The sequence below is a fragment of the Heliangelus exortis genome, chromosome 19 (assembly GCF_036169615.1).
Source record: "Heliangelus exortis chromosome 19, bHelExo1.hap1, whole genome shotgun sequence".
NCBI classification, from domain to species: Eukaryota; Metazoa; Chordata; class Aves; order Apodiformes; family Trochilidae; genus Heliangelus; species Heliangelus exortis.
The window spans coordinates 13,176,452-13,200,733 of NC_092440.1; the positions used below are offsets into that span (position 1 = coordinate 13,176,452).

At 56.1% G+C, this 24,282-nt stretch overlaps 2 protein-coding genes across 11 annotated transcripts; both read right to left on the bottom strand.

The window, feature by feature from the left end:
- Positions 1-427: 427 nt before the first annotated feature.
- TFIP11 (tuftelin interacting protein 11) lies at positions 428-8,308 on the bottom strand. Its single transcript, XM_071763500.1, has 12 exons — positions 7,992-8,308; positions 7,555-7,708; positions 6,678-6,834; positions 6,087-6,214; positions 5,553-5,705; positions 4,340-4,849; positions 3,717-3,823; positions 3,299-3,467; positions 2,867-3,110; positions 2,222-2,364; positions 1,825-1,990; positions 428-840 (listed from the first exon to the last, which is right to left on the bottom strand). The coding sequence occupies exons 1-12, from the start codon at positions 8,186-8,188 to the stop codon at positions 485-487; spliced, it is 2,484 nt and encodes an 827-aa protein (XP_071619601.1). The 5' UTR covers positions 8,189-8,308; the 3' UTR covers positions 428-484.
- Positions 8,309-8,426: 118 nt separating this feature from the next.
- Positions 8,427-24,189, bottom strand: TPST2 (tyrosylprotein sulfotransferase 2). Of its 10 annotated transcripts, none has more exons than XR_011729755.1 (8): positions 23,044-23,140; positions 17,415-17,483; positions 13,828-14,741; positions 12,166-12,364; positions 10,633-10,683; positions 9,911-9,959; positions 8,832-8,922; positions 8,427-8,774 (listed from the first exon to the last, which is right to left on the bottom strand). XR_011729755.1 is itself a non-coding variant. In XM_071763505.1 (8 exons), exons 4-7 carry the CDS (start codon positions 14,739-14,741, stop codon positions 9,930-9,932), a joined length of 1,194 nt encoding a protein of 397 aa, XP_071619606.1. In that variant the 5' UTR covers positions 17,415-17,483; positions 23,044-23,134; positions 23,975-24,189; the 3' UTR covers positions 8,427-8,922; positions 9,911-9,929. The 10 variants fall into 10 exon arrangements, 8 of the variants coding, with proteins under 8 accessions (XP_071619606.1, XP_071619613.1, XP_071619609.1 ...); XR_011729754.1 differs by having other exon boundaries at positions 8,427-8,793; XM_071763505.1 differs by adding an exon at positions 23,975-24,189 and having other exon boundaries at positions 8,427-8,922; positions 23,044-23,134.
- Between the last annotated feature and the right edge of the window lie 93 nt (positions 24,190-24,282).

Consider the following 24,282-nt stretch of genomic DNA (forward strand, 5'->3'; position numbering starts at 1 on the left):
GGCTGGGAAAAATCCCTCCTTTCCAGACAGGACAGAGGGGACACCTGGAGCAGCTGAGGGCCCATGGGCAGGGACCAGGCTGGAGGAGCCACCAGCACCCCTGGAGAGAGGAGGGACAAGTCCCAGCTGCACCCAGCAGAGAGGGACAAGGGACATGTTGGGGACAGTCACTTGCTGCCAGAGCAGTGCAGAAGGCAGGGAGTAGCTGAGAAATCTCTGGGGACTTTCAGGCCTGGGCCAGACCATCCCTCACTCTGCTGCTGGAGCAGAGAATCCCACCCTGTGTTCCCTTCCCCCTGCTGCCAAACCCCTGTCACCAGTGGCAATTGCAGCAGCAGCACAACTTCTACCTGTGACCATCTCTCCAGCTGCCTGAACAGCTCCTCCGAGGGAAACAACCCCTCCCTCCAGCTGCAGTTTCAGTCTCTTTACAAACCTGTCAGCTCTTTATTGGGGGGCAGCTCCCCTCAGAGCCCCGGGGGTCTCACTTGGCCATGTCGATGAGGCTCTGGAGGGAGGTGGGCACCCAGGTCTTCTCCCCTTGTACAAACACCACTCCCCGGTCGATGTAAATCACAATCCTGCCAAAGGTGTAGAGCTGCTTCCCCTCGTGCCTCTTCCCAATCACGGGCATGAAAACGATGTTGTGCTCCTCAGCTTTGGTCTGGATCAGGTCCTTGAAGTTCATGGGGACGGAGGTGGCGGCGGCGCCGATGCCGCGCTGGGCCATGTTCTCGGCCTCCCGCCGCTCCTGCATGGCCTCGTACTGGAAATCCTTCCTCCTCTCCGTGTGGGTCAGGTAGGCAATGTTCTCCCGAGCACCTGGCTGCATGTAGCCTCCTGTTGGGAGAGAGAAAACGTGTGAACAGACCCCCCCCCCCCCGGGGTGTTGCTGGGGGCAGGGCTCTGGGTAGCCCCGGTGCGGAGGTGGGGCAGGCAGGGGGGGGCTGGGTCCCCCGCTCGGTGTCATTAAGGTTTTGTGCTGTTAATGAAACACTGGATTTGATACAACCCCAAACTCTACCTCAGCAGGCACACACAGTGCTGCACTGCTCCTGACAAAGGCAAAACATCAACAGTAAACAAGATCCTCCTCAAAACCAAGCCCACCCCTGGTCCCCAGTCCCAGCTGGGTTACAGACAGGGACTGTTGCCAGGCTGAGGATGGGGCAGCACCACTGCCTCAGGAACTTCCCCACCACAAGGACCCTGTGCCAAAATTCCTCTCTGGGTGAGCTGCACTTGTATCATCTCACCACAAACAGAACCCTGAGAGCAGACCTGAAGGAACCCTCCAGGGTTCTGAGGCAGGTTCTCCATCACACTGCAGCAAGCAGTGCAGGAAGGAGGGGCTCAGTCTGGGAGGCTGTGGCAAATCTCAGGTGCTGCCCCCCCCCCCCCAGCCAAATTATGAGTTTAATTCCCAGCAAATTCCTAACAACCTCTTTTAGGTCACAGGGAGAGATGTGGGAAGGAAGGGGAGTGCTCTGAAGGGCAGGAGAACCAGTATCTCCCCCTAAGGGACAAAACTCAACATACTACAGCTTCAGAAGTCAGGCTCTTAGAGGATGGTCTGTGACTGACATGAAAAACACCATCATGGCTGGAGGAAAACCAGTTACTGAACACACAGGCAGGCAGCCACCAAGCAGCTGTTTCTGCTCCAGTGAAGCACAGACAGCTATGGAGCAGCACCCCACTCCCTGGTGTTGTTCATGCAGACTCTGGGTTTCAGTGCCCCAGTGCCACGTAGCAGGGCTGTGCCTAAACACAGGCTGAGAGAACAACCAAACCACTGCAGTGCTGCCAGCTGGGGCCACCTACCCACACTGGAGGAGACAGCCCTGTTCATGATGTCCAGAGCTTCATTAAACTTCTCCTTGATGGAGGGATGTGCCAGCACTTGGTCTGAGAACATGGACTTCCAACCCAGGTACCACTTGGTGATTTCTTCATAATTGGGGCTGTTACTGAGCCAGGAGCAGAGCACCTGCAAAGCAAGAGGACAGGTGAAATGCAGCAGGACAAGGACTCTGCTCCATGAGCACACCCATCATCAGGGACTTTATTAATTACTGAGAAAAGAAAGGATGTGACCACCTCAGTTTGCTGTGATGGGTGTGGTGGGTATCACCCCTTTTGGTGGTTAAACCATTCCAGTGCTGGGGCAGCAGTTTCTAGGCTGGAGTCACCAGAACACTTCAGAGCCCAAATTTCTCACCTGCAGCCACTTGGGGAAGAAATGTTTCTCCAGCAGCCCAACCAGACTGGAGACAGAAATCATCCCCTCCCAGTCAATCACCCAGTAGAAGGCATCCATGTGCTGCTGGTGAGGGTTGATGATCAGCTCGTTCAGACACATCCCTGGGGAGAGGGGGAGAAGAGTCAGGGAACAGCCTGATCCACTGGTCACAGGGATCAGTGCCCTGACCAGCTCAGGGGCTATAAGGGACATTTTGGGGTCTCTGAACTGTTTGGCTGATCCCTGCCACCAGGACAACATGCTTCCACTCCCAGCAATTACAGGTTTGCTGTTAGAACTGAGGAAATGAACACATTTTGACTTTCTAAGACTGCATTTTTCATCTGAAGAGTGGATTACAGAACCTCATGGTGAAAGGGTTGGCACAGACCCAAGAACAGAGGAGAAACAAACATTTTACAGCTTGGTACTGTCTGGCAGCTCTTGGATATTACTGTCAGTTAAGAAGAGAAGATTTAGAAAAGGCAGAAAACATTAATAAACAGAGCACTTCTAATCATATTAACTGAAGGAACACTGGCAGCCAGGTTAACACCTCTCTGCTCTAGGGGAAGGGGGCAACCAGCAGCCTGCAGAAGCTCAGCCCTGCTCAGCCTGCCTCACCCAGTTTGGGCACGATGTTTTTGACCATGAAAGCCTCCCAGGAGCCAGGTGTGAACACATCTTTCCAGGGCTGGAGGATGAGCTTGGCAGAGGAGTCACTGGGGTGCCACTTCTGCAGGGCATTGGCCAGCTTGTTCCTGATGGGGGAGTAGAGAGGCTCCAACCGTGCCTGCATCAGGGGCAGCCAGGGGTGGATCCAGGAGTGGATGGGCACTGTGTCTGTCAGAGGATTCCAGTTTTCCACCTGGAGGTAAAGCAGAAATGGTTAAAATAAGGGCACCCGTTCACAGTGAGCCTTTGCCAGATGCAAAGAGAGCCCCAGTGCAGCCCCCCCAGCTCAGAGGCAGCAAACTGGTGTTTCCCAAGTTCCATCTGAGTGAAATTCCAGCCCTGGCTCAGAGTGTGGCTGTGCTGCAACACGAGCCCTCTCACCTCCTTCTGCAGCTTGGGGAAGATGAGCTGATCCAGAATGTTATCTAGGATCCAGACAGGAACAACGTTTACCCAGCTGTCCAAGAAATCCACCATGGACCCACAGTTCCTGGGCTGCCACTGAGCCACGATGTTTCTGACATATGGCATCCAGATCTCCCACATCAGCCTGGGGGAAAAAAACCCCAAAACAAAACACAAATAAATCAAAGTTAAGCTCAAAGCTATAGCCCCAGCCCTAATCCAACCACATGGAAACTGTTACTTAAAGCTCCTTCTTTTTATGCAGGTGGCAGCTGGCTTTTAGCAGAGACACCCAGGGAATCATCTGGGAAGCACACTGCTGGCTGCTCCTTTCAGCCCTGCAGGAAGCAGCACTCGAAGATGCTGCACAAAGCACAACTCCTCTGCTCTTTACCTGTGAAAAGCATCTGTTGACAGGTCCTGCCCACTGTGTGATAACAGCTGATCATTCTCCAAGAGGCTCTTCCACTTGGCTATCATCTCTGTGCCATATGTGCAGTCCTGGAAATGATAAGGGATGAGTGGGCTTCCTCCCGTGTCAGCAATTCCTGCAGAGCAGGCTGAGGGCTCCAGGCAGCTTCCTCACCCTCTGAGAGGGCAAGTGAGGAGCTGGCAGCTGTGGTTAATAAAGCCTCAGCAGAGGAAAACACCACTTCAGGGATCTAACATTCCCCCAGGGGGGACAAAGGATAGGCTGAGCAGTTTCAGGTGTAGAGACTCTGACCTGTCCCCACTGCAGTGGCACCAGGGACACACAGACCCTCACAGAGCAAGGATTGCTGCTTTTAACCTCCACACTCCTAAATCTGCAGCCACTTCCCAGACCAGCAGCCCTTTTGCACACATTTCTCTCACTCTGAATCCTTCCTCTCTCCTGACAGACAAGAGGCAGATGCTTTCCCCTTCCCTTTTCCCTCCAGCGTGACCAGAAATCCGGGAGAAGGAGAGGAGGGGACCCAAGGTTATCCTGACACCTCAATCCCCTGACCCAAACTGCAGACACATCCAACCACAGACCTTGAGGGGATCCCAGTTCTTGAAGTACTCTTTCATGAGGGGATACACGATGGCCACAGCCAGGTCCACCCTGTCAGACATCCTGTACTCCTCGTAGTACTTGTCCTGCAGCGTCTCAAAGATCTTCGCACACTCCTCCAGGCTCAGGGGGTTCTCACAGCTGGGCTGCATCCGCCTCTCACACTCCTCCACCATCTCCAGCACCTTGCTGAGGTTGCTGATGGCTTTCTCCTCGTGTGAGAGGAGCTCAGACATCTTCTGGATCTCGTGGCTGAGGTTGACCACCATGTCCCTCTCGTACTGGAGCTGCCGGTCGCTCTGGATGATCTCCTGCTCGGTGATGTCGATGAGGAGCTGCAGGTTGTGCTCCAGCTCGGGCAGGGAAAAGCCCTGGGGTTTGGCATCTTTACCCAGGGGCTGCTGGGGGCTGTCGTCTGGGATGTTGTGTTTGTGGCTGATCTGGCTGTAGCTGTAATAAACTTTCTGCTCCCGGCCCGTCATGTCGATCACCTGACCACAAACAACAGAAAACAGGCCTCAAAAATTAATAAAAAAAAAAACAAAAAAAAACCAATTATAAAATCACAGGGTCTGCTGAGGTGGAAGGGAGACATCAGGATCACCCCAGTCCAACTCCTGTCCCCGTGCAGGGCACCCCCAGGACCACACCCTCTGCCTGAGAGTGTCAAATGGAATCTCGTGTTTTAAAAAAAGGGAATAAATCCCTGGCTCCAAAGGAAAACTGGAGATTCCCAAGTGTCCCATCACTGATGCACTCTGCTCCCAGCCTTCCCATTCCAGAGGCAGCACTCTGCTCACTCCTGCACGGAAGCCTGGGGTATTTTTATAGCTTTTAAGAGGCACATCAGCTGCAGATGAAGGTTTTGATGGAGTGCATGAAGGACAAAGCCCTGCAGGCAGGAGCTCAATCACCCTCTGTGCTGGGCTGCACAGCCCCAAAACCTCAGCTCTGCTTCCACAAGTGGGTGAGCAGCTTGTTTATCACAAATGTGCAACAACTGGCCTTGATTTGCAGTCCCAAACCCCCCACATTTGACCCAATTTCCATTTTCCTGAGGCCCAGGAGGCAGCTGCTCAGCACCCAGCCCCTGTCCCCTCTGTGGTGTCAGCCCAGGGCCTGCAGGGCTCTTCAGGTCACATCCTGATGCCAAGGGGGAAAAAAAATCCCCAGAAAAGCCCCCCCCAACCTTACCTTGACCTGGGAGATCTCCTTCTGAGGGGCTGAAAGCTTCTTGTTGATCCTGCCCTTGGCTTTCAGCTCTTCCACTGTCTTGTAGCTGTACTTGGGCTTTTTCTTGCCCCCACTGGGGTCCTTCCTCCACTGGCTCAGCTCCTTCTGGAACTCCTGCACAGACACAAGGGGCTGGGGGGGCTGCTGCTCTCCAGCACACCCCAAATTTCCCTCTGTTTTCACCAGATGAATGCAGTACAGTTAAAACAACTGAAAAGGGGGTGTGGGGGCAAAGCTTGGTGGCAAATGGGCTCCCAGCAGCACCAGCAGGAGGGGTCTGGGGAAAACCCCAAGTTATTCACCAGGGAGCTGCTGGAAGGTGGGGATTTAGTGGAGCTACTGGAATAAACTCAGGCAGAAACCACAAAAAGGGCATCAGAGTGAGGAGAGAAATGTCTCTGAGGACCTGAGGCACTTCTCTCAGCCCAAACAGATCTCCCTGGCACCAGGACTCAGCTCTGCACAGGGCCAGGGCAGCAGGGACCACACAGATACCTCCTCAGCTTCCTCCTCTGAGTCCACAACAGGGAAGTCCTGCAGGGACTGGCTGGTTCTCTCTGAGCCATAAGCCCCCACAGCCCCTTTGCCTTTCCTCTGCTTGGCCTCTATGGGGTTGATGATACCTGGAAGGACAAGGAAGGCATCAGGAGGGGTTTGTTCCCTCAGAGAGGGCACCAAGTGCTCCCCCTCAGAGCCCTGAACACCAAACCAGCACCAGCTCTGAGCCCTGGGCACCTCCTGCCCTGCTCTCACTCCTCACTTCATCCCAGCACAAAGCAGGAACCCCAAGGCAGGGAGTTATTCACCTCTATCCCACTGCTTGGGTTTTATTTTACCCCATTAAACAACTTCTCATCTTCTGTGAGATGACTGGGATTTATCTCTTTTTTTTTTTTCCTTTCTCCTTTTCAACAACAAGAACATAAATCTGGTTTGTTTTACATTAAATCCACCTGAATCCCACCAGGAGGCTTCAGGCTGCCAGAACCCCAGAGTGAAGCTGGGAGCCCCCTGGGTGTGTCACCCTCTGAAGAGCCCAACCTCCCCTCCAAACTGCTAATTAATGATAAATGACAATTACAGTACCTTGAGCATTCTTCCCCAGACCTCTCCCAGGGACATAACCCATCTTCTGGAGAAGCTTCTGCCCAATCCCCTTCGTGTGTCTCTCCCAGCTGCCAAAATCCACAAAAGATTTTGTCCCTCCCACAAAGCCCTTCTGGCTGGGCTTGAAATTTCCACCCTGTTAAAACAAAGAAAAAACAAACAATTAACCCCCCCCCACACACAGACACAAACAAACAAACAACCTTCAGGCACTGTAACAACCCAGCTCTGGACAATTTCAGCCAAGAGGGAGGCTGCCAGCTCCCTCTGCACCCCCAGGACCTTCCTGGAACTCCTGAGGTGGGAATGGGAATCCCCAGGCTCCACCTGAACCTTTCTGTGCTTGGAAACTGAAAACAATTTGCATGCTCAGGCTTCTCACCTGGCTCTGGAAGATGAAAAAAAAACCTTTGGGGTTTTTGTTACCCAGGGAAAGGAAGCAAACCATGGACATTTTAACCTCAGCTGACCAAAGGGAATATTAAGGAAGATAAAAGGGCCCAGAGGGGCTGATGTTCCCCAGGATACAGCAGAATAGCTCCAAACGAGAGGGAATTTCTCCCTTTCCTCAGTGCTCTTTTATTATTCCAAAGTTACCCCAGCACCTCACACAGGACTGGAGCTCTGACACCACAGAACTGGAGCTCTGACACCACAGGACTGGAGCTCTGACACCACAGGACTGGAGCTCTGACACCACAGGACTGGAGCTCTGACACCACAGAACTGGAGCTCTGACACCACAGAACTGGAGCTCTGACACCACAGGACTGGAGCTCTGACACCACAGGACTGGAGCTCTGGCACCACAGAACCGAAGCTCTCACACAGAACTGGACCTCTCCACACCCCTCACCGTTTTTAACTTCTTGGGCACAAACTCCTTGGGGGGCTCCTCCTGCTTCACGGGTTTTTCATCTTCATCTGAGTCTTCCTCTGAGAACTCCTCAGCTGCTGATTTCTTCAGCCCGGCGCTGATGAAGTTCACGGGGGCAGAGTAATCCCGGGACCTGCAGCCGAACCAGACCCGTCAGGGGGTTCGGTTCCCCGCACCCCCGGGGGCTGAGCTCGGAGGAGCCCGGGAGATGACCCGGGCAGCGGTTCCGGTTCCTACAGGCACCCCCGGTCTCTGCTGGGCTCTCCGGGCCGCCCTTTCCATCCCAACCCCCCCCACGGGCCGGGGCAGCCCCGAACCCTGCGGGCCCACCGAGCGCCGAACCACCCGGACCGCCCTCCCCCCGACGGTACCAGCGGGCAGGACAGGCCCGTCCCGGCCGTCCCCTTCTCCCGTACCGCTTTCCCCCGAAGCTGGGCCGCTCCTCGTCCGAGTCCCGCTCGGCCCAGACGCCGTAGGTCGCCTCCTCCTTGCTCTGCCGGTGCCGCTGCCGGTTCGGGTTGAACTCGTTCTGCAGGTCCCAGTCCGACACCTCGAAGTTCTCCATCTCCACCCCATCCTCCCCGTCCGTCCCGTACAGGTGGGACATGGACATAGCGCCCTGGAACCCCTCCCGGGACCTTTCCCGGGACCCTCCGGAACCGCCCGGCCCGAACCGAACCGGCCCCCCTCCTCCCGCCGCCGACAAAACCCGGAAGTGAACGCGCTACTTCCGGTGACGCACAACCATAGAGACGGAAGCGCTAAGCCCCGCCCAGAGCGTCCCCAGGGGGGCGTGGCGGGCTGGCCGAGCTCTATGGTTGGGAGGGCGGGGATGAGTTAATTAACCCGGATTTTATTAAACAATATTTTAATGGTGCGCGAGGAGGGGGAGGCGGGGGGCTCATATATTAACTCTGCAATAGCCTCTGTAAGTCACAGGGAGGGGGGCAGGGGGGAGTCACTCGCACCACGAGGCCGCGACAGCCCCGGGCTGCGACAGCGGCGCTATCGCGACATGGAACCGCGATTGATGGAGTCCTGCGCGGGGCCCGGGCATCACCTCCGCCCGTCCCTCCGGGAGGAAAAGGGCGAGGGGGAGGTTTGGAGAGAAACGCAAAGAGTCCGGGAGCCGCTGCCCGGCCGGCGATAGAGGCGATTCCCGGCGACAGTGGCGATTCCCGGCGATAGTGGCGATTCCCGGCGACAGTGGCGATTCCCGGCGACAGGGACCATTCCCGGCGACAGGGACCATTCCTGGCGACAGTCCTGGGCAAGCAATATGCTTGGATAACCGATTCCCACGGCGCTGCTGCTCCCCAGAGCCGGACAAGGAGAATCCGCAGCGATCTGGGAGAGAAGGGGGGGAGAGAGACCCGGCCCGGGTTAGGGACAGGAGGGGGTCTGGGGGGGTGTTTGGGGTTTTTTGTTTTATTTTTTTGTTGTTGTTTTTTTCCTTTTTTTCTTGGTTTTTTCCTTTTTTTTCCTTTTCTTTTTCTTTCTTCTTTTCTTTCTCTTTTTTCTTTTTTTTTTCTCTTCTCTTTTCTTTTTTTTTTTTTTTCTTTTTCTTTTCTTTTTTTTTTCTTTTTTCTTTTCTCTTCTCTTTTCTTTTTCTTTTTTTTTTCTTTTTTTTTTTCTTTTTTTTTTCTTTTTTTTTTTCTTTTTTTTTTTCTTTTTTTGGTTAGTTAGTTTTTTGTTTTTTTCTTTTTTTTCCCCTAGCACAACACACTGCCTTGACACAAAAACTAGGGTGCAAAGGGCCCTTTTCCTCAAGGTGACAAATGCCAGTTTTTTTTAGTAAAAACCCCACTGTGGTTCATCCTAGGGACCAACCTAAGAGAGATGGGGAAACACCCGAGCTCACAGCTGTGTCTGGGGCAGCCCCTGGGGCAGCAGCTTTGGCTTTCCCGGGTGGAAGCAGCAGGGACAGCTCTGTCCCCTCTCTATGGGGTCCCAGACACAGCAGGGTCAGCTCTGTCCCCTCTCTATGGGGTCCCAGACACAGCAGGGTCAGCTCTGTCCCCTCTCTATGGGGTCCCAGACACAGCAGGGACAGCTCTGTCCCCTCCCCATGGGGTCCTGGGGCTGCTCAGCTCCCCTGCCCCTCTCCCCATCCCCTCAGGACTCTTCCCCAGCAGCTGATTCCCATTTTTCTGCACGGATCCCACCTGCAGAGCTCAGGAAAAAGGATTTCTGACCCATCCCCTGTTGTTCTGAAATCCCACAGCAGCTCCCAGGGGATCACTGGCCTGGATGAACCAAACCCCACAGGCAAAGTTCTTAATCCTGGAGCAGGGAGGGGAAGATTCGCCCCAAAAAAGGAAGCGGAAAATCTTACCTGGAAATCATTAATTTTCTCAGTGAGCAGATGAGGTGTTCTGGGTCACCTGGAATAACCCCAAAGGGAAGGGTCAGATGGGAGCCACCCCCTGCCATTCCCAAACATTCCCAGGGTGTTCCCAGCAGCACGGGAGGGAAATGCTGAGGACACAGAATGGGATCAGGAGCTGCTCCTGACACCTCCTCCTCTCACTCAGCCCTGGTGCCCCCCCTGGAGTCACCAGCTACAAAAAACAAGGAGTTTTGGGGCAAAGAGCAAGGTGGAAAGTGGCTCCAGGTCCCAGAGTGGGTCTGTCAGGGAACACAGAATTCCTGAGCATTGAAACAGAGACAGGAGCAGATCAGGGATGAAGGAGAAGGGGCTGAGGACACAGAATGGGATCAGGAGCTGCTCCTGGCACCTCCTCCTCCCACTCAGCCCTGGTGCCCCCAGCAACAAAAAACAAGGAGTTTTGGGGCAAAGAGCAAGGTGGAAAGTGGCTCCAGGTCCCAGAGTGGGTCTGTCAGGGATCACAGAATTCCTAAACACAGAGAGGAGCAGGTCAGGGATGAAGGAGCAGGGGCTGAGGAGCAGGGAATGGGAGGGACCTCAAAGGGATGTGCAGGGGGGGACAGGGACAGCCCCAGGGATCCAGGCAGGAGCAGGGATGTGTCCTGGAAATGCCCCCGGGAGGATGAACCCCAAAGGGCAAAGCCCTGAAACCCCCACCGGGCTCTCACCTGCAGATGACCTTTCAGGTTGGCAGGAGTTTTGTAATCCCCCTTTAACACCTGAGGAGGAAAGAAAGTGGGAGTGAGGCCCTGGGGTGGTGGCTGTGCTGACAGCAGAAAATCCTCCTCATCCTCCTCCTCCTCAGCTCCTCCCATGGCCTGAGACAGCGGGAACACCCTGATGGGTGCTGTGCACCCCGGGGAAAAGGCAGGAGGGGGTCCGAGGGGGTCCAGAGGGGTCCCAAGGGGGGCTCCAAGGGGGGCTCCAAGGGGGGCTCCAAGGGGGGCTCCAAGGGGGGCTCCAAGGGGGGCTCCAAGGGGGGCTCCAAGGGGGTTTCCTCCTCCCTGAGTGCAAGGAAAGGCAGGGGCTGGGTGACATCCTGCTGGGGCAAGGAACCAGCACCTGTAGTGAAATGAGGCAACCAGGTGCCACTAATTGCAGGCAGTGGGCATGAGCTTGTGTTAAGCTTGTGTTAATTAGGGCTTATTGGCCCCCCTAACCCTGCTCATGTGCAGTTGGGGCCCTCCCTAACCAGGCCCAGGTGGGCTTAACACCAGCTCGTGCCCACTGCCTGGCAATGAGTGGCACCTGGTTGCCTCATTTCACTACAAGCACCTCCACCTCTCAGCTCCCCTCAGAGGCTCTGGGACTGTTTTGGTCTTTACCATCGTGTCAGTTCTCCAGATTCATCCCAAAAGCACCGAGAGGTCCCTGTCAGAGCCCAGAGCCCCAGTTCACCCCCGTGCCCTGCAGCTCCCCAGCAAGCAGGGGGAGCACAGAGGGGCTGGGGGAGAGCAGAGCACTGGGAGCCAGGGGAGCTTTGTTTTTTTTCCAGGCCCTGAGGTGAGGTGAGTGCTGGTGCCTGCCCATGACCTGCACATGGTGACTGCTCCAGCCACAGCCATTCCCCAGCTCCCACACAGTGACAAAGGACATTTTGTCCCAGGCCACCACCACGTGCAGGGCTGGGCAGGCTGCACCCCAGAGCAGGAGGAATTCCCTCTGTGCAGGGAGGGGGTTTTCAAAGTCTTTCCTTCCAGTCCTGCCCCAGGGACACAACCCAATACTCTGCAATAATAAAAAAAAACAAACCCAGAAACCTGGTTCTGCCCAAACACCTGAGGAGCCCCCACTCCTGATGGGCTCCCTAGAACCACAGCAGAACCTGCAGCTCTTTGGGGGTCAGCCCAGTGTGCCAGCACCCCAAGAACATCCCCCTGCAGCAGCAGCAGCCCCAGCAGGACCAGGGAGGGACAAGCAGAAGGAACCAACCCCACCACAGCACCCCAGGGAACCATCCTGGCTCCATCCTCAGCACCCACCAGTGCTGCAGCAGCTCGGTGGGGCTCAGCTTCCCTTCCCCCCAAAAAAGGGAGGGAGGGTTTGGTTCCTCCCCTGCACAGAGTTGTTTCAGCAGCCTCTTCAGGCTCAGGGACCCCCCCAGTGGGCTCAGGGACCCCCAGTGGGCTCAGGGACCCCCACGACCAGGTCAGGACCCCCAACCCCAGGTCGGGACCCCCACCCCAGGCAGTGTCACTCACTCTGTGTGTGTTGTTGACAACCCAGGGGTCGGGGTGGCCGTAGTTGGGGGGGTTGGCGTGGGGGTCATAGCCCAGCCTGGCCAGCATGGGTGCAATGTGGGCCATGTCCTGCAGCACATCCCCAGGGATGTGCCCGGTCCATTTGGATAATGCTTCCAGGTTCACTGGCTTGATCACCTGGTCTGTTGATCTTTCTATCCTGGGAGAGAAAACAACAAAACAAAACAAAACCACAAAAACGCAAATACAAGATCCTGAAAATGCCACTGAAAATCTAAAAAAAAAAAAAAAAAAAAATAAACTGCCGTTTCTCTTTAGGCGACCTTGGAAAAATTTACTCTGAGCAAACGGTGCTGAAAGCCCCAGAGAAATGGGTGCCCCGGGCAGGCAGAGGTGGCTGCTTGTCTGGTTCCCTTCCAGCAGGGACTGAAACCTCCTTTTGGGAGGATTTTGGGAAACAAAGGGGATTGGAGAGGAGCAGGAGGTGAGGGGAGGGGAACAGCCCTGGCAGAGGCAGAGCAGGGAGTGCTGGGTGTGCCTGCAGCCAGCAGGATTTCCTGGGATTCTGCAACACCAGCACCAAGCCTGGCAAGAACTGCTGCACTCGTTAGCAGCAAAATTAATTGTGGTAAGGAGGTGTCTGAGGACAGGTGGAGAAAAAGAGGCTGGGAAGAGCTCACATGCAGTTCTCAAGTCAGGGAGAAAAAAACCCTCTTCCTGCAAGTGTCAAGAGATGAGTAAAAGCGTGACCTGATCCCAAACTCCTCTCCTAAGAAACCGCTCTGCTGGGCACAACAGATTTATATTTATATCTATATTTATATTTATAAACACAAATATAAATATATTTATATCTATATTTATAATCTATATTCACATTGTGCCTATCACCATACTGATAAACATTCTTTGGAGCTGCTCTGACAGCAGAGGTAAGAACAGGAGGCACAGCCTGTTAGTACCTCAGCACTTCTGTTTCCAACCAATTAAAAAAAAAAAAAAAAAAAAGGGAAAAAAGAAAAAAAAAAAAAAAAAGGGAAAAAAGTCCCAAGGCTCTGCTACCAGCCTGGTGTTTAACACTGGTGCTGTTGGAGGGAGACCCACTGTGACTGGCACAGTTTGCACTGTGAGCTCTCCAGCCGTGCTGCAGACCTGGGCAGGGGTCTCAGGGGGGCAGTGGGATGGGAAGGTTCCCCCATCCCCTGCTCAGAAACACAAGAGCAGTGTGCTGCAGCTCCTGCCCCCCCAAAATCCCATGGGAACACATCCTGTGAGGAGCCAAGGGTGTTTGGGCTGGAGAAGAGGCGAGAGGAGACCTCAGGGCTCTGCAGCTGCCTGGAGGGAGGTGGGAAGCAGCCTCTGGTCCTGAGGGATGGGATGGGAGCAGAGGGAAGGGATGGAAGCTGTGCCAGGGGAGGATTAGGCTGATGTTAGGGAATATTTTGTCACTGAGGGGGTTGTCAGGCACTGGGATGGCCCAGGTGGAGTCACCATCCCTGGGGGCATTTAAAGGCGTTTGGAGCTGATCCTTAGGGACAGGGTTAGGAGTTGGTTGTGGTGTTGGGCACAGGTTGGGCTGGATGAGCTTGGAGCCTGTTCCAACCTGAACATTTGGTGACTCTGTGATCCCCCAGCCCCATCCCTGTCCCCCCAGCCACTCACTTGGACAGCGAGACCCCCCCGGGCTTCCCGATGAGCTCCTCGTGGTGCAGCACAGCCTCGCTCCAGGAGATGCCCAGGAAGTGGGAGATGGCACGCAGGGAGGGCTCGGGGTGCAGCACCAGCTGCTCGTAGTAGACGGGGAGGCAGCGGGAGGGCCCGACCTCCATGCACTGCGCGTACATCACCTCGATGGCCTTGTTCCACTTGGCCAGGCAGTCCCGGTAGCTGCTGAGGTCGAAGCCCGCGATGGTCACCTTGCGGGTGATCATGGAGTGGACGGAGGCCCGGCCGTCCCGAACCATCAGGAGGAACTTGGAGTTGGGGAAAATCCTGGACAGGTAGACGGAGGACTTGAGGGTGAAGGGGTCCTTGTTGCAGAGGAACCGTGCGGGCTCGCCGTGCTTGGCGATCACCTCCAGGATGAAGGCCTGCATGGCCGCGTCCAGCACCGCCTCCGTCACCCCCGCCTCGTCCAGACGCATCTTCTCCCGCCCGGACCTGGCCCACGCCTGCCTCATGGCCAGCACCCTGGGGATCACCCGCGTCTCCTCCCCACACCGCACCTCGGGGTGGGCGTCCAGCATGGCCCTCATCAGCGTCGTGCCGCTGCGCGGGACCCCCCCGATGAAGATCAGGGGCATCTCCTTGCTGTAGCGGTACTCGACCTGCCGGGAGTCCCTCAGCACCAGCTCCTCCTGCTCGGGTCTCATCAGCGCCTGCCTCCTCTGGCTCAGAACCTGCTGGCACTCCAGGACCTGCTGGCCCAGCTGCAGAGTCACCGTCAGGGCCACCACGGCGCCCACCGCCAGCAGCACCCTCCTCGTGGTCACCCTCATCCTCCCCTCCTCCTCCTCCTGACGGGACGCTGACCACGCTTCAGCTTTCAGGCTGCAAACCTCCAACCCGAGGGGCATCTGCAAGAGACACGGCATGGTCAGGGCACCCCAGCATCCTGCCAGGCTCTGTCTTCAGGACGCTGACACCATCCCGGGATTTATCAGCTCCTGCACTCAGCAGCAGCTCCCAGCTCCTGCTCCCCAGGAGTTAATTAACGTCTGTCTGGAGCACACCCAAAGAGATTATCTCTGGGCTGCCTGTGCACCCAGAAACACAGGTTTGCAGCTGGAGAAAAGCTCCAAGAACCATTCAGAGAGGAGGAGCACCACATACCCAGTCAGTCCTTGAAAAAAAAATAAAGTAAAATAAAATTTAAAAATCTCTATAATAATAGAGTCTGTTCCCTCACAGGTGAAGGCCAAACCCTCCCTGCAGTCCCCTTGCCTTCTGCATCTGAGCTCAGCTCACCACCACCTCATCACTTCAACCCCTGGACCAAGGGGTGGACTTGATGATCTCAGAGGTCCTTTCCAGCCCAGCTGATTCTATGATTCTATAATTCTATTCTCCAGCCACCTCCCTGTGGCTTCTTCAGTTCCCATGTGCAGCCAGAGGGGAGGGGGAAAGCTGAAGGAAAAGCAAAAGGAAAGCACCTGGTGCAGATCTGAAGGGTCTGAGCCAGGAGACAATAACTAATAATTAATAATACAAAATTAAACAGCTCCCCACTAGCATGAAACACTTGGAGAAATTAACCCCCCCCTCCAGGCTAACTGGATCCCCCTCTCCAGGCACTGACCTTACACACAAATCCATGCAGACTTCCTCAGGCACAGAGACATTCTGGGTTTTGTGCCTGTGGGGAGCAGGCAGCCCGTGGGTTCTGCAGGATCCCTGCTCTGCATCCAGCCCGGGAAGGCTCCTGAGCAGCCTGGCACTGCTCCCCACACCCTCCTCCCCCTTCAGCTCCAGCTGGGAACCCAGGTTTTGCAATCCTGCCCAGGCTCACCCAGGGATTTCAAGTTCTTTGTGACTCTGTGGCTGGGGTGGGAGCTGAATGGTGTGGAAGGAACGGGATGTCCACACGTTTTGTTTCACTTGACAGTCCAAAGAACTCCTCCAGCAACAGAAAAAAAAAACGTTTTCTCCTCCTGACTCTCCACGAAATAACAGCTTTAGCAGCAGCCTCTGTGAAGCCCTTGGTGGTGGGGAGCAGGCAGGGGACCCAGCCCAGCACCCAGCACCTCCTGGAGCCCCAGGACTTGCTCCCTTCCCCTTCCCCCCCACTGCTCTGCTCAGGGGGTTTCTGCCCCCTCTCTGCCTGCCCCAGCCCAGCACCACACGCCCCTCACCACCACGGGGATCTCTGGGGCTCCTCAGCTCCCTGCTTCACATGTGCCAGGCTTCACCCAGCCTCAAGTGGCCACACGCTATAAAAAGGCACAGATGCTGGGCTGCTGGCTTAGAGGTAAATCAGAGGGAACAAAAAAAACCAAAAAAACAAAAAAACACCAAAACAAAACACACACACACAAAAAAAACAACAGGAAAAAAAACCCAAGCAAAAAACAACAAAAAAACCCCCAACAACCCAATCAAACCCAAAAAACAAACAAAACCCAAAAAGCAAATAAAAAAATCCTAACCATTTAAAAAACAGCCCAGGCATTTCTGCAGCACTGAAGTAAGACTAAAGGAAGAGTCAGACCCGTGACAGGCAAGCACTCATCTGCTCCTTCCTGCTACCTTCATCTGCTCCACTCAGGTAAATATATTCAATTGTTTACCCTAAGAAGAACTGCAAATGCCACAAGACCCAGCTCAGTGCTTGGTAGCCAGAGCATCAGGATTTAAGGCCAACTGGAATAATTAGGGCAATGCAGACCAGGACAGGGTAATTAGCAGGAAAGCTCTGCAGCTTGAGAAGGAGGCACAGAGGTGCTCTGTTCCCTGGAAAAACAACTCCCAGGGTTTCTTTCCCACCAGGATAATCCCAGAAGCTCTGTTTGGAGAGGAACAAGGGACTGACTCCTTTTGCTGTGTGCAGAAGGGGGGGTGGCAGCATCATCCATTCTCCTGGGGACCATCCTGCCCACCCAGCTCTTTGGGGGGAATCCCCCCTGCACCCCAGAGGGCTGAGCCATGCTCAGGAACTGCAATCCATCCCACCACCTCCCTTCCATCCCTTCCATGCAACTCTCCCACTCAGAAGCCCCCCCAAAATGTGCAGGATCTGTCTGTCTGTGGGGGCAGAGGGATGGGTAATTCCCTCCCCAGCAGAGAGCTGGCGGAACCCCCCTGGCAGAGGGGGTGTCAGGGCTGTCTGATCAGACCCAGCCTCCCAGCCCTGTGGGTGCCCACGCTGACTCCCAGGGCTCCCGTGGGACATCCAAGAGGGGACTGGAAAGCCATGGGGAGCCCCAGTGCCAGGAGGTGACCCCAGGCTGGAGCCCTGAGTGCAGCTGGGACACTGCAGGCAGTGACAGACTCTGACCCCCAGCCTTCCCCCCAGGAGCTGGTGGGGAAGGGACAGCAGAGCAGTGACAAACAAGGACACGAGGTCCTTCTGTGTTTTGCCTGCTGATCAGCCAGGAGTACACACACACACAGCTTGAACCACTCCTTGCAGAGCCAGCACAGCATTAAGGGGGTGGCAGGGACAGTGTGCACCAGCAGATAAAATATCCAGCAGCCCACACCAGAGTCCCAGGGGAACGGGCTGCTCTGGCACTGCCAGGCTGGGTGCTTACCTTCCCCCAGTGAGTTCATTCTGCTGCTGGCTGAGCTTCATGCTGGGATGCAGGTGGCCACCAAAAGACCTAAGGTGGAAAAAAAAGCAGCAGTGTCAATGGTGTTTATTTATGGCACACATCTGTGGCTGCAGGGAGGAGTGATGCTCCCCTCCCCTCCTCACCACCTCCCCCTGCCCACAGCCTCCTCCCAGCCCAGGGCAAGGGGGTCCCAGCTCATGGTCAGAGACTCAGCACCACCCTGGCAGCATTTGCAGGGCTGAAGCAGGAGGAGAAAGAGAGGGATGCAGAAAGGCAGCTGCTGTTTGAGGACACGAAGCTGCAGGGGGACAGGAGCAGCCAGGATGTGTCAGACCCTGGGGACAACAGTCCCAGCATGGCACGTGGCCATTGCTCACCACTGCCGGGGGGGCTTCCTGCAGCCAGCTCCCCCTCAATGCACCGTGGCCTCAGAGGATGTTTTTGAGAACATTTCAAGCATGGACACTAATTGTTATTCCAGCCACCCGAGAGTCTCCTCCTCTCCTGCCACCAAACGTCACGCAGCCCCTCCACTCACTCCAGAGCTCCTTAGAAACCAGAGGGAAACTCCACCCAGCAGCAGCAGCTCCGTGAGAACTTATCCTCAGCAAACACATCCCCCCCTTCCCTGCCAGGCTTCCTGCTGCACCCTGCTCTGATGGCCCCCCCTGAACAAGGGGTTTTGGGCTGGGATGTGGCAGAGCCCCGAGCCCAGCCCAGGCACAACCTGCTCTGGAAACAGCTCCAGCACTGCCCTGCCCATGACAGACACACAGACACACACACAGACAGACACACAGACAGACACACAGACAGACACACAGACAGACACACAGACAGACACACAGACAGACACACAGACACTTGCAGATTTCCTTCCTGATGCCTCCCACCAGCACCAACCCCCCGTGGCCTCCTCATCCTCCCTCACTGACCACAGCTGAGAGCATCTCTGCCCAGAGCCAGGGAGCCCAGCACCAGCTCCAGTGATGAAGCAACAATCCAGCTCCAATCCAGTTGAAGCAGCAAAGCGCTACAAACAAACAACTACACCAATTTCCACAACAAGCTCAGTTATCATCTAAAAATGCCTCTTTTTTTTTTCCCCCCCACCCCCCTTTCTTGAAACCATTCCCAGAGATGATTGCTGTTAACTGTGACTTCCCCAGGAGACTTAGGTGTGGTCTGGAAAACTTTAGCTCAAATCCTCGGTGCTCAATAAAAAGGATGAGGAAGTGCAGATGTCTTTGTGGTGGAGCAGCAGCAGAAGCTGTAGTCAGCAATACAGATCCTAACTTATCTGGCTCCCATCTTTACAGATCAGCAGAACTTAATCACTTAATTGCTACGTTGCAGTTAATTGACACACAGCACAACAATAAACACAGCAACCACCATGGGGACGTGTCCAGACGTGCTGTCACCTCCTGGGTGACACCTGGTGGCATTTCACAACACCCCAGGAGCCCAGGGCATCCCCGGAGCAGGACAGAGATGCTCAGCCCTGAGGAGCATCAGCAGGGAGGGATCAAACCAGTCCCAGGAGAGGAAAAATGGGAATGTCCAGGGGGCCTGAGGGTGAGGAGCTGCTGGCACACAACACACAGGGGGGCTCCTCCAGCTCAGCTTCAAAGCACCCTGAACAAAAGCTGAAAAACAATTTTTTTTTTTTTTACGAGAGTCCTCAAGAGGCCCACGAGCAGCCCTGGGGAAGCAGAAGGGATGGGGCAAGCTGAGGGGTGGGTGCTGAGGTTGGCCCCACAGCATCCCCAGCCCTGTTGCACAACCCAGGAGATGCCTGGATTGATCCCAGGGGGCTGGGCAGCCTGGGGGAGCAGAGCCCACCCTGCCCTGCACCCCCTGCCCACCCCCAGCTCCACAACCAGGGGCTCCAGAGGAGCCCAACTTCACCTGCATGAAATGAACCTGCTGGACAGCACCTGCAGCACTCAGAAAAAACCCCAACCAACCAAACAAGAAGCTGCTTTCAGGCCATCAAGTGGTGAGAACAGAAACATCACCAGCACAGCAGCTTGTGCTTGCTTTTGCTTTGCAGGCCACAAACCCTGGCGTATCTACAGGAACCAGAAGCCAATCCCACTATAAACACCTGGATTTTGGAGCATTTCTGGGCTAGTGCCTCTCTGAAAATCCCTGAGCAAAACAACCAGCACCGTGCTTTGCATTTGCACTGCCAACATCATCCACCCCAAGTAAAACTGGAAAAAAAAAAACAAAACAAAAAACCAGGCAAAAGTGTGTCCCAGCAGACATCTTAGCACCCAGCCCATGGGGAGGGTGTTGAAGGCTGCACCTCAGCACCCAACCTGCTCAGGTCACCTCTGGGACAGCCATGGGACACCCTGACACTGCTGTCAGGAGCACCCCAGGGATGAGTGGGGCTCTCTAAAGAACCCCAAAGCACGAACCCTTCCTGTGGTGATTTAATTCTCACTGCTGGGTACCTTGGGAGATAAACCAGCAGAATTTGATGCCCCCAGGATTAAGGCAGGGCACATCCCTTTCAAGGGCAGATTTCTTGCTCAGAAAAGCCAGCCAGTTGGTCTCCTGAGCCATGCAGAGCATTCCCAGCCAAGCAGCCCTGCAGAGCATCCTCAGAGAGCCTGTCCTGGGCTGCATGGCACAGCCTGCTTCCCAAACCACAGCAACAAAGACTCATCAGGCATTTTACAGAACAAACATACTGTTTGCTTATCGCCTTAAGGCTGGTATGATTAGAAAAACATTTCATTATCCCCTGCTCAACACTTCAACACTCCTGAAATAATAAAAATCCCACCAGCTGACAGCAGCTCGGCTCCTCCCGCCTCTCCTCCCAAGCACAGCAATGGCATTTTATCATCCTCTGATGGAAACCACAGCATCCACTTCTGCCAACCTCCCCGCCAGGCAGCAGCCTTTGTCTCAAACTGCCTTATTAATTATGAAACACCCCAAGTGGGAGCTGCTGGCAGTGATGGAGGCACCGACCCCAGTGACCTGGCACAGCCACCCTGCCCACCCCCCCGGGAGATGGGCTCCCTCTTCACTTTGGAAGAACTGGTGCTGAAATGGGACAGGAGCCCTGCAGAGGGATGGATGCATCTGACTTTTAATCAACCCGGAGCTCCAATTCACAGAGCTTTACCTTTGCTTAATTACTCTGCAGTCGCTGCCTCGGGGATGGGGGGGGGGAATGACAAAGGCAAAGCCATCACGGGTACCACTGCAGGGATGGTGACACCCAGACAAACACTGACCAGTGTCCCCATCACCCTGCTCCCCACAGGGCTGGGAGAGGGGATCTGGGAAGCAGAGAGCTGTTCCCCTGCTCCTCCAACCCCGACCCCAGGCCCAGAGGAGCTGGAGCCTGCAGCCCCCATGAACCCACTGCACTCAGTGTGACTCTTCCAACACTGAGCAAAGGTTGCCCACCTGAATGTGGGTGGTCAGAGCCATGGGGGAAAAGTTAGAGGGAAAAAAAAAAAAAAATTAGAAAAACATACTAGGGATCTACCAAAAACAACATTTTCCAAATGCAGGTGCCAAACTTTAAGCCTGGCCAGGCTCCATTCCTGCACGCACAAAGGTCAGGATTTGCAAATAAAAGGTTGTTTCTGCAAGAGAAACCCCCAAAACCTCAAATTTGCTTGAGAAACAAAATCAAAATATTTTATTTCCCCATGCAGCAACACCAGGCAGCCCCAGAGCCGAAGGCATCAGCTGAGGAGAGGGTGATGTGGGCAGGGAGGGGAGGGAGACCCTGCTGCCCCCATCTCCCCCTGCCCCTCCCTGCAGGACATGGTCCTGAGCACAGAACAGCCCCAGGAGCTCCACCACGGCCCTGTTGGGCTCAGCACTTCTCCTGCCACAAGGGAAGTTTGGGATTTTCACAAAGCCAGTGATTTGGGGAAGGGCACAGAGCCCTGCCCAGCACCCACACAGGGCCCATGACCCCGCACAGCCCCCGAGGTGCCACCACCCCCTGTCCCGGGAGAAGCTCTTCCCACGGAGCCGTGGCTGGAAGCAGAGGCACCGGGTCCTTCCCTGCTGTTCTCTGCCTGTCCTGGCAGACACAGGACCCTGAACACCACATCCTGGAGCTTTAGGGCTCGGTTCCTGTCTGCAGAGCTGTCCCAACCCCTACCACAGCACGTCCAGGCACAGTCACTGCCAGAAACCGTCACCCCCACCGCAGGATCCACCCCCAGCACCCAACAGGAACAGAAGCACTGGAAAAAACAAAACAAAACAAAAACCCCACAAAACCAAACCACAGCCCCGGCTGCTTCTCCCTGCCCACAGCAGCAGCTCTGCAGCCTCTGGTCCCTTCTCCGTGGAGAAGCTCCTGGATGCTGCAGCTGCTCGTGGATTCCCCGGTCTGGGTTTGGGCTCTCGGAACCGGCTGCTTGCTTAACTTCCGAGCTCTGCAGATTGAGCAACCCCCTGCTGCTATCTGAGGTTCTTGTTTGCAGACCCTGCGAGGGGACAAAGGGCTCGGGGTGGCTCGGGGGGACCTGCTGCTCGCTGCATGGCTCCTGCAGGACTTTGCAAACTGGTATAAAAGAGAGCAGGCAGAGGACAACCCAGGAAGCTTCCCTGGCCCGGGTACTTGCTGCCCACACCCAGAGGGCTGCAAGATCTGAAGCAAACCAGGCTCTGCTGAGACTTCCTATAAACGCATCACAAACTCGTCAGAGGACACATCTCTACAGTGCCAAATAAAACCACCTGCTGGGTGTTTGTTTTCTCTCTCCAAAATTGTTCTCAACAGTCACAGCATTTCCCACTGCTCCTGCCATCCCCTGAGGGTTCAGGGTACCTGTAATGCAAACTGCATCTCCTTAAAATAGCCACAGAAATCACTAACAGAGTTTCTAAAACCCACAGACAGGCAGTGCCACGAGCTTTGCCCATCATGAGCCCCCCAGCAAACCTCACCCCGGAGAGCCCCACGGCACGGGGGAGATTTGCAGGAATGCAACAAGCTCAGCACTCCTGACCGAACCACCAGGCTGCTGGGGGGCACTCACCACTGCACCCCCTAAGAGCCACCAGCCCCTTCCTACAATTTTTCCCCCCGTGGGTTCACACACAGGCCGTGGGGCTGCCATGAAGGGCAGCACTGGAATTTACCCCCCAATTTCAGGGGCACCCTCATCCCTCCCCGGGGGCAATAGAAACCAATTCCTGCTGGGTGCCACAGGCAGGCAGGGGCAGGGGGCAGAGCTGCAGCAGACACACTCTTCAGCAGACACACTATTACAAAATCCCTTTTGGAGGAAAGGTTTGAACCTGCGTTGGCACTTGACAAGCTCCCCAGGAGCAGGCTGCAGTATTCCCAGAAAAGCAACGTCAAATTTGGAAACCTGTTAGTACAAATCATGTTAATCTCTCCACTCAGGCTTGCCGGGTAACCCAGCTGTGCAAAGGGGAACCTCACAGCCCTGCAGTTAAGCACAAGCAGCTGGAGGGGCCGGGCTCTGACTCTGCAGAGGAAGACGTGTGAAAGGGTTTCAAGCTGTGAGATGTTTTTTTGGACAGAGACCCAGCATGCAAGCAAACAGAGCAAGGGACAGAGCAAAGGCCCGTGCAACGCAAACCATACCCTTGCCATGGAAGATGGTGGCCCAGCTCCTGTTGCTGGCAGCACTGGGCAACTGGGACTCCGGCCACGAGACCCAAGGAACTTGAGCTTGCTACAGAAACAGCGTGGATGTCAGATCCCTGCACTGAGGGGCTGGGGACAAGGGGGTCAGGCAGGGAGAGCCCTGGTGTGCTGGGTGGGCTGCTTGAGAACCCATCTGCAACCCCCCGGCCAGGGACCTGCACCCCACAGCCCCCCAGCTGAGCCTGCAGCTGCCCCGGCCTCAGCACCTGCCAGAACCTTTCAGCCCAAAAGTCGATGGCAACGCTGAGCAAGACCCGTGGGCTCCCAGCACTCGCTTCCCCATGCCACGGTGACACAGGCAGCCATGTCACCTGCGCCAGAACACCCCGGCAGAACCACGGGCTCAATCCCGGGGGTGCCACCGGACCGGCAGCCTGCTCCCCGCACCTCTGCCCTGCCCGGTACCGCACGGGGGAGGGAGGGCACAGCATGGTGCTGAGCTCCCAAAGGGTGCCGGGGAGACCCGGGAGCGTCCCGGGAGGCGGGAACGGGGGGGAAAAGGTGCACGGAGCATCCTGCGCTGGGCACCCAGCACCTGCCTCAGCACCCCCTGCTCTGCACCGCACGCAGCTCGCGCCGCTTTGTGCATCCCGCTCGGAGAGATGCGGTGTGCGCTGGGCACCCTGCACCGCACCGGGCACTCCGCACCGCATCCCCTGCAGCGCACCGACCACCCCCGCGCACCCTCCGCTCCGCACCGCGCACCGAGCGCTGCCCGCCCGTTACCCAGCACCGCCGGTTCCGGTGCCGGTGCCGTGGCCCGAGCGGTGCCGTCAGACCCGCACCCCCGCCTCGCCCTACCGACCCCCCCCCCCCCAACACACCCCGGTCCTCGACCCCCACGCTCCCCCCCATCCCCGGTACCGACCCCACTCCCTGGTACCGCCGCCGACCCGGAGCGGCGCGAGACGCGGCGACGTCACGCGCACGAGGGGACGGGATCCCCGCGCCGCCCCACTGCGCGTGCGCCGGGCGGGCGGTACCGGGACCGGGGGCTGCAAGGAGAGGGGGGGTCAGGAGGGTGTGAGGGGGGTGCCGATCTACCCGGGGGTCCCGAGGTGCGCGGCCGGCGGTCCCGCAAGCAGAGTGCGGGGTTATGAGTGCGGGCGGTAATTAATTAGCAAAGGGGGCGGGGAAAGGTCCCGCCCCGGGAGGGAGGGAGGGAAGGGGAGCGTC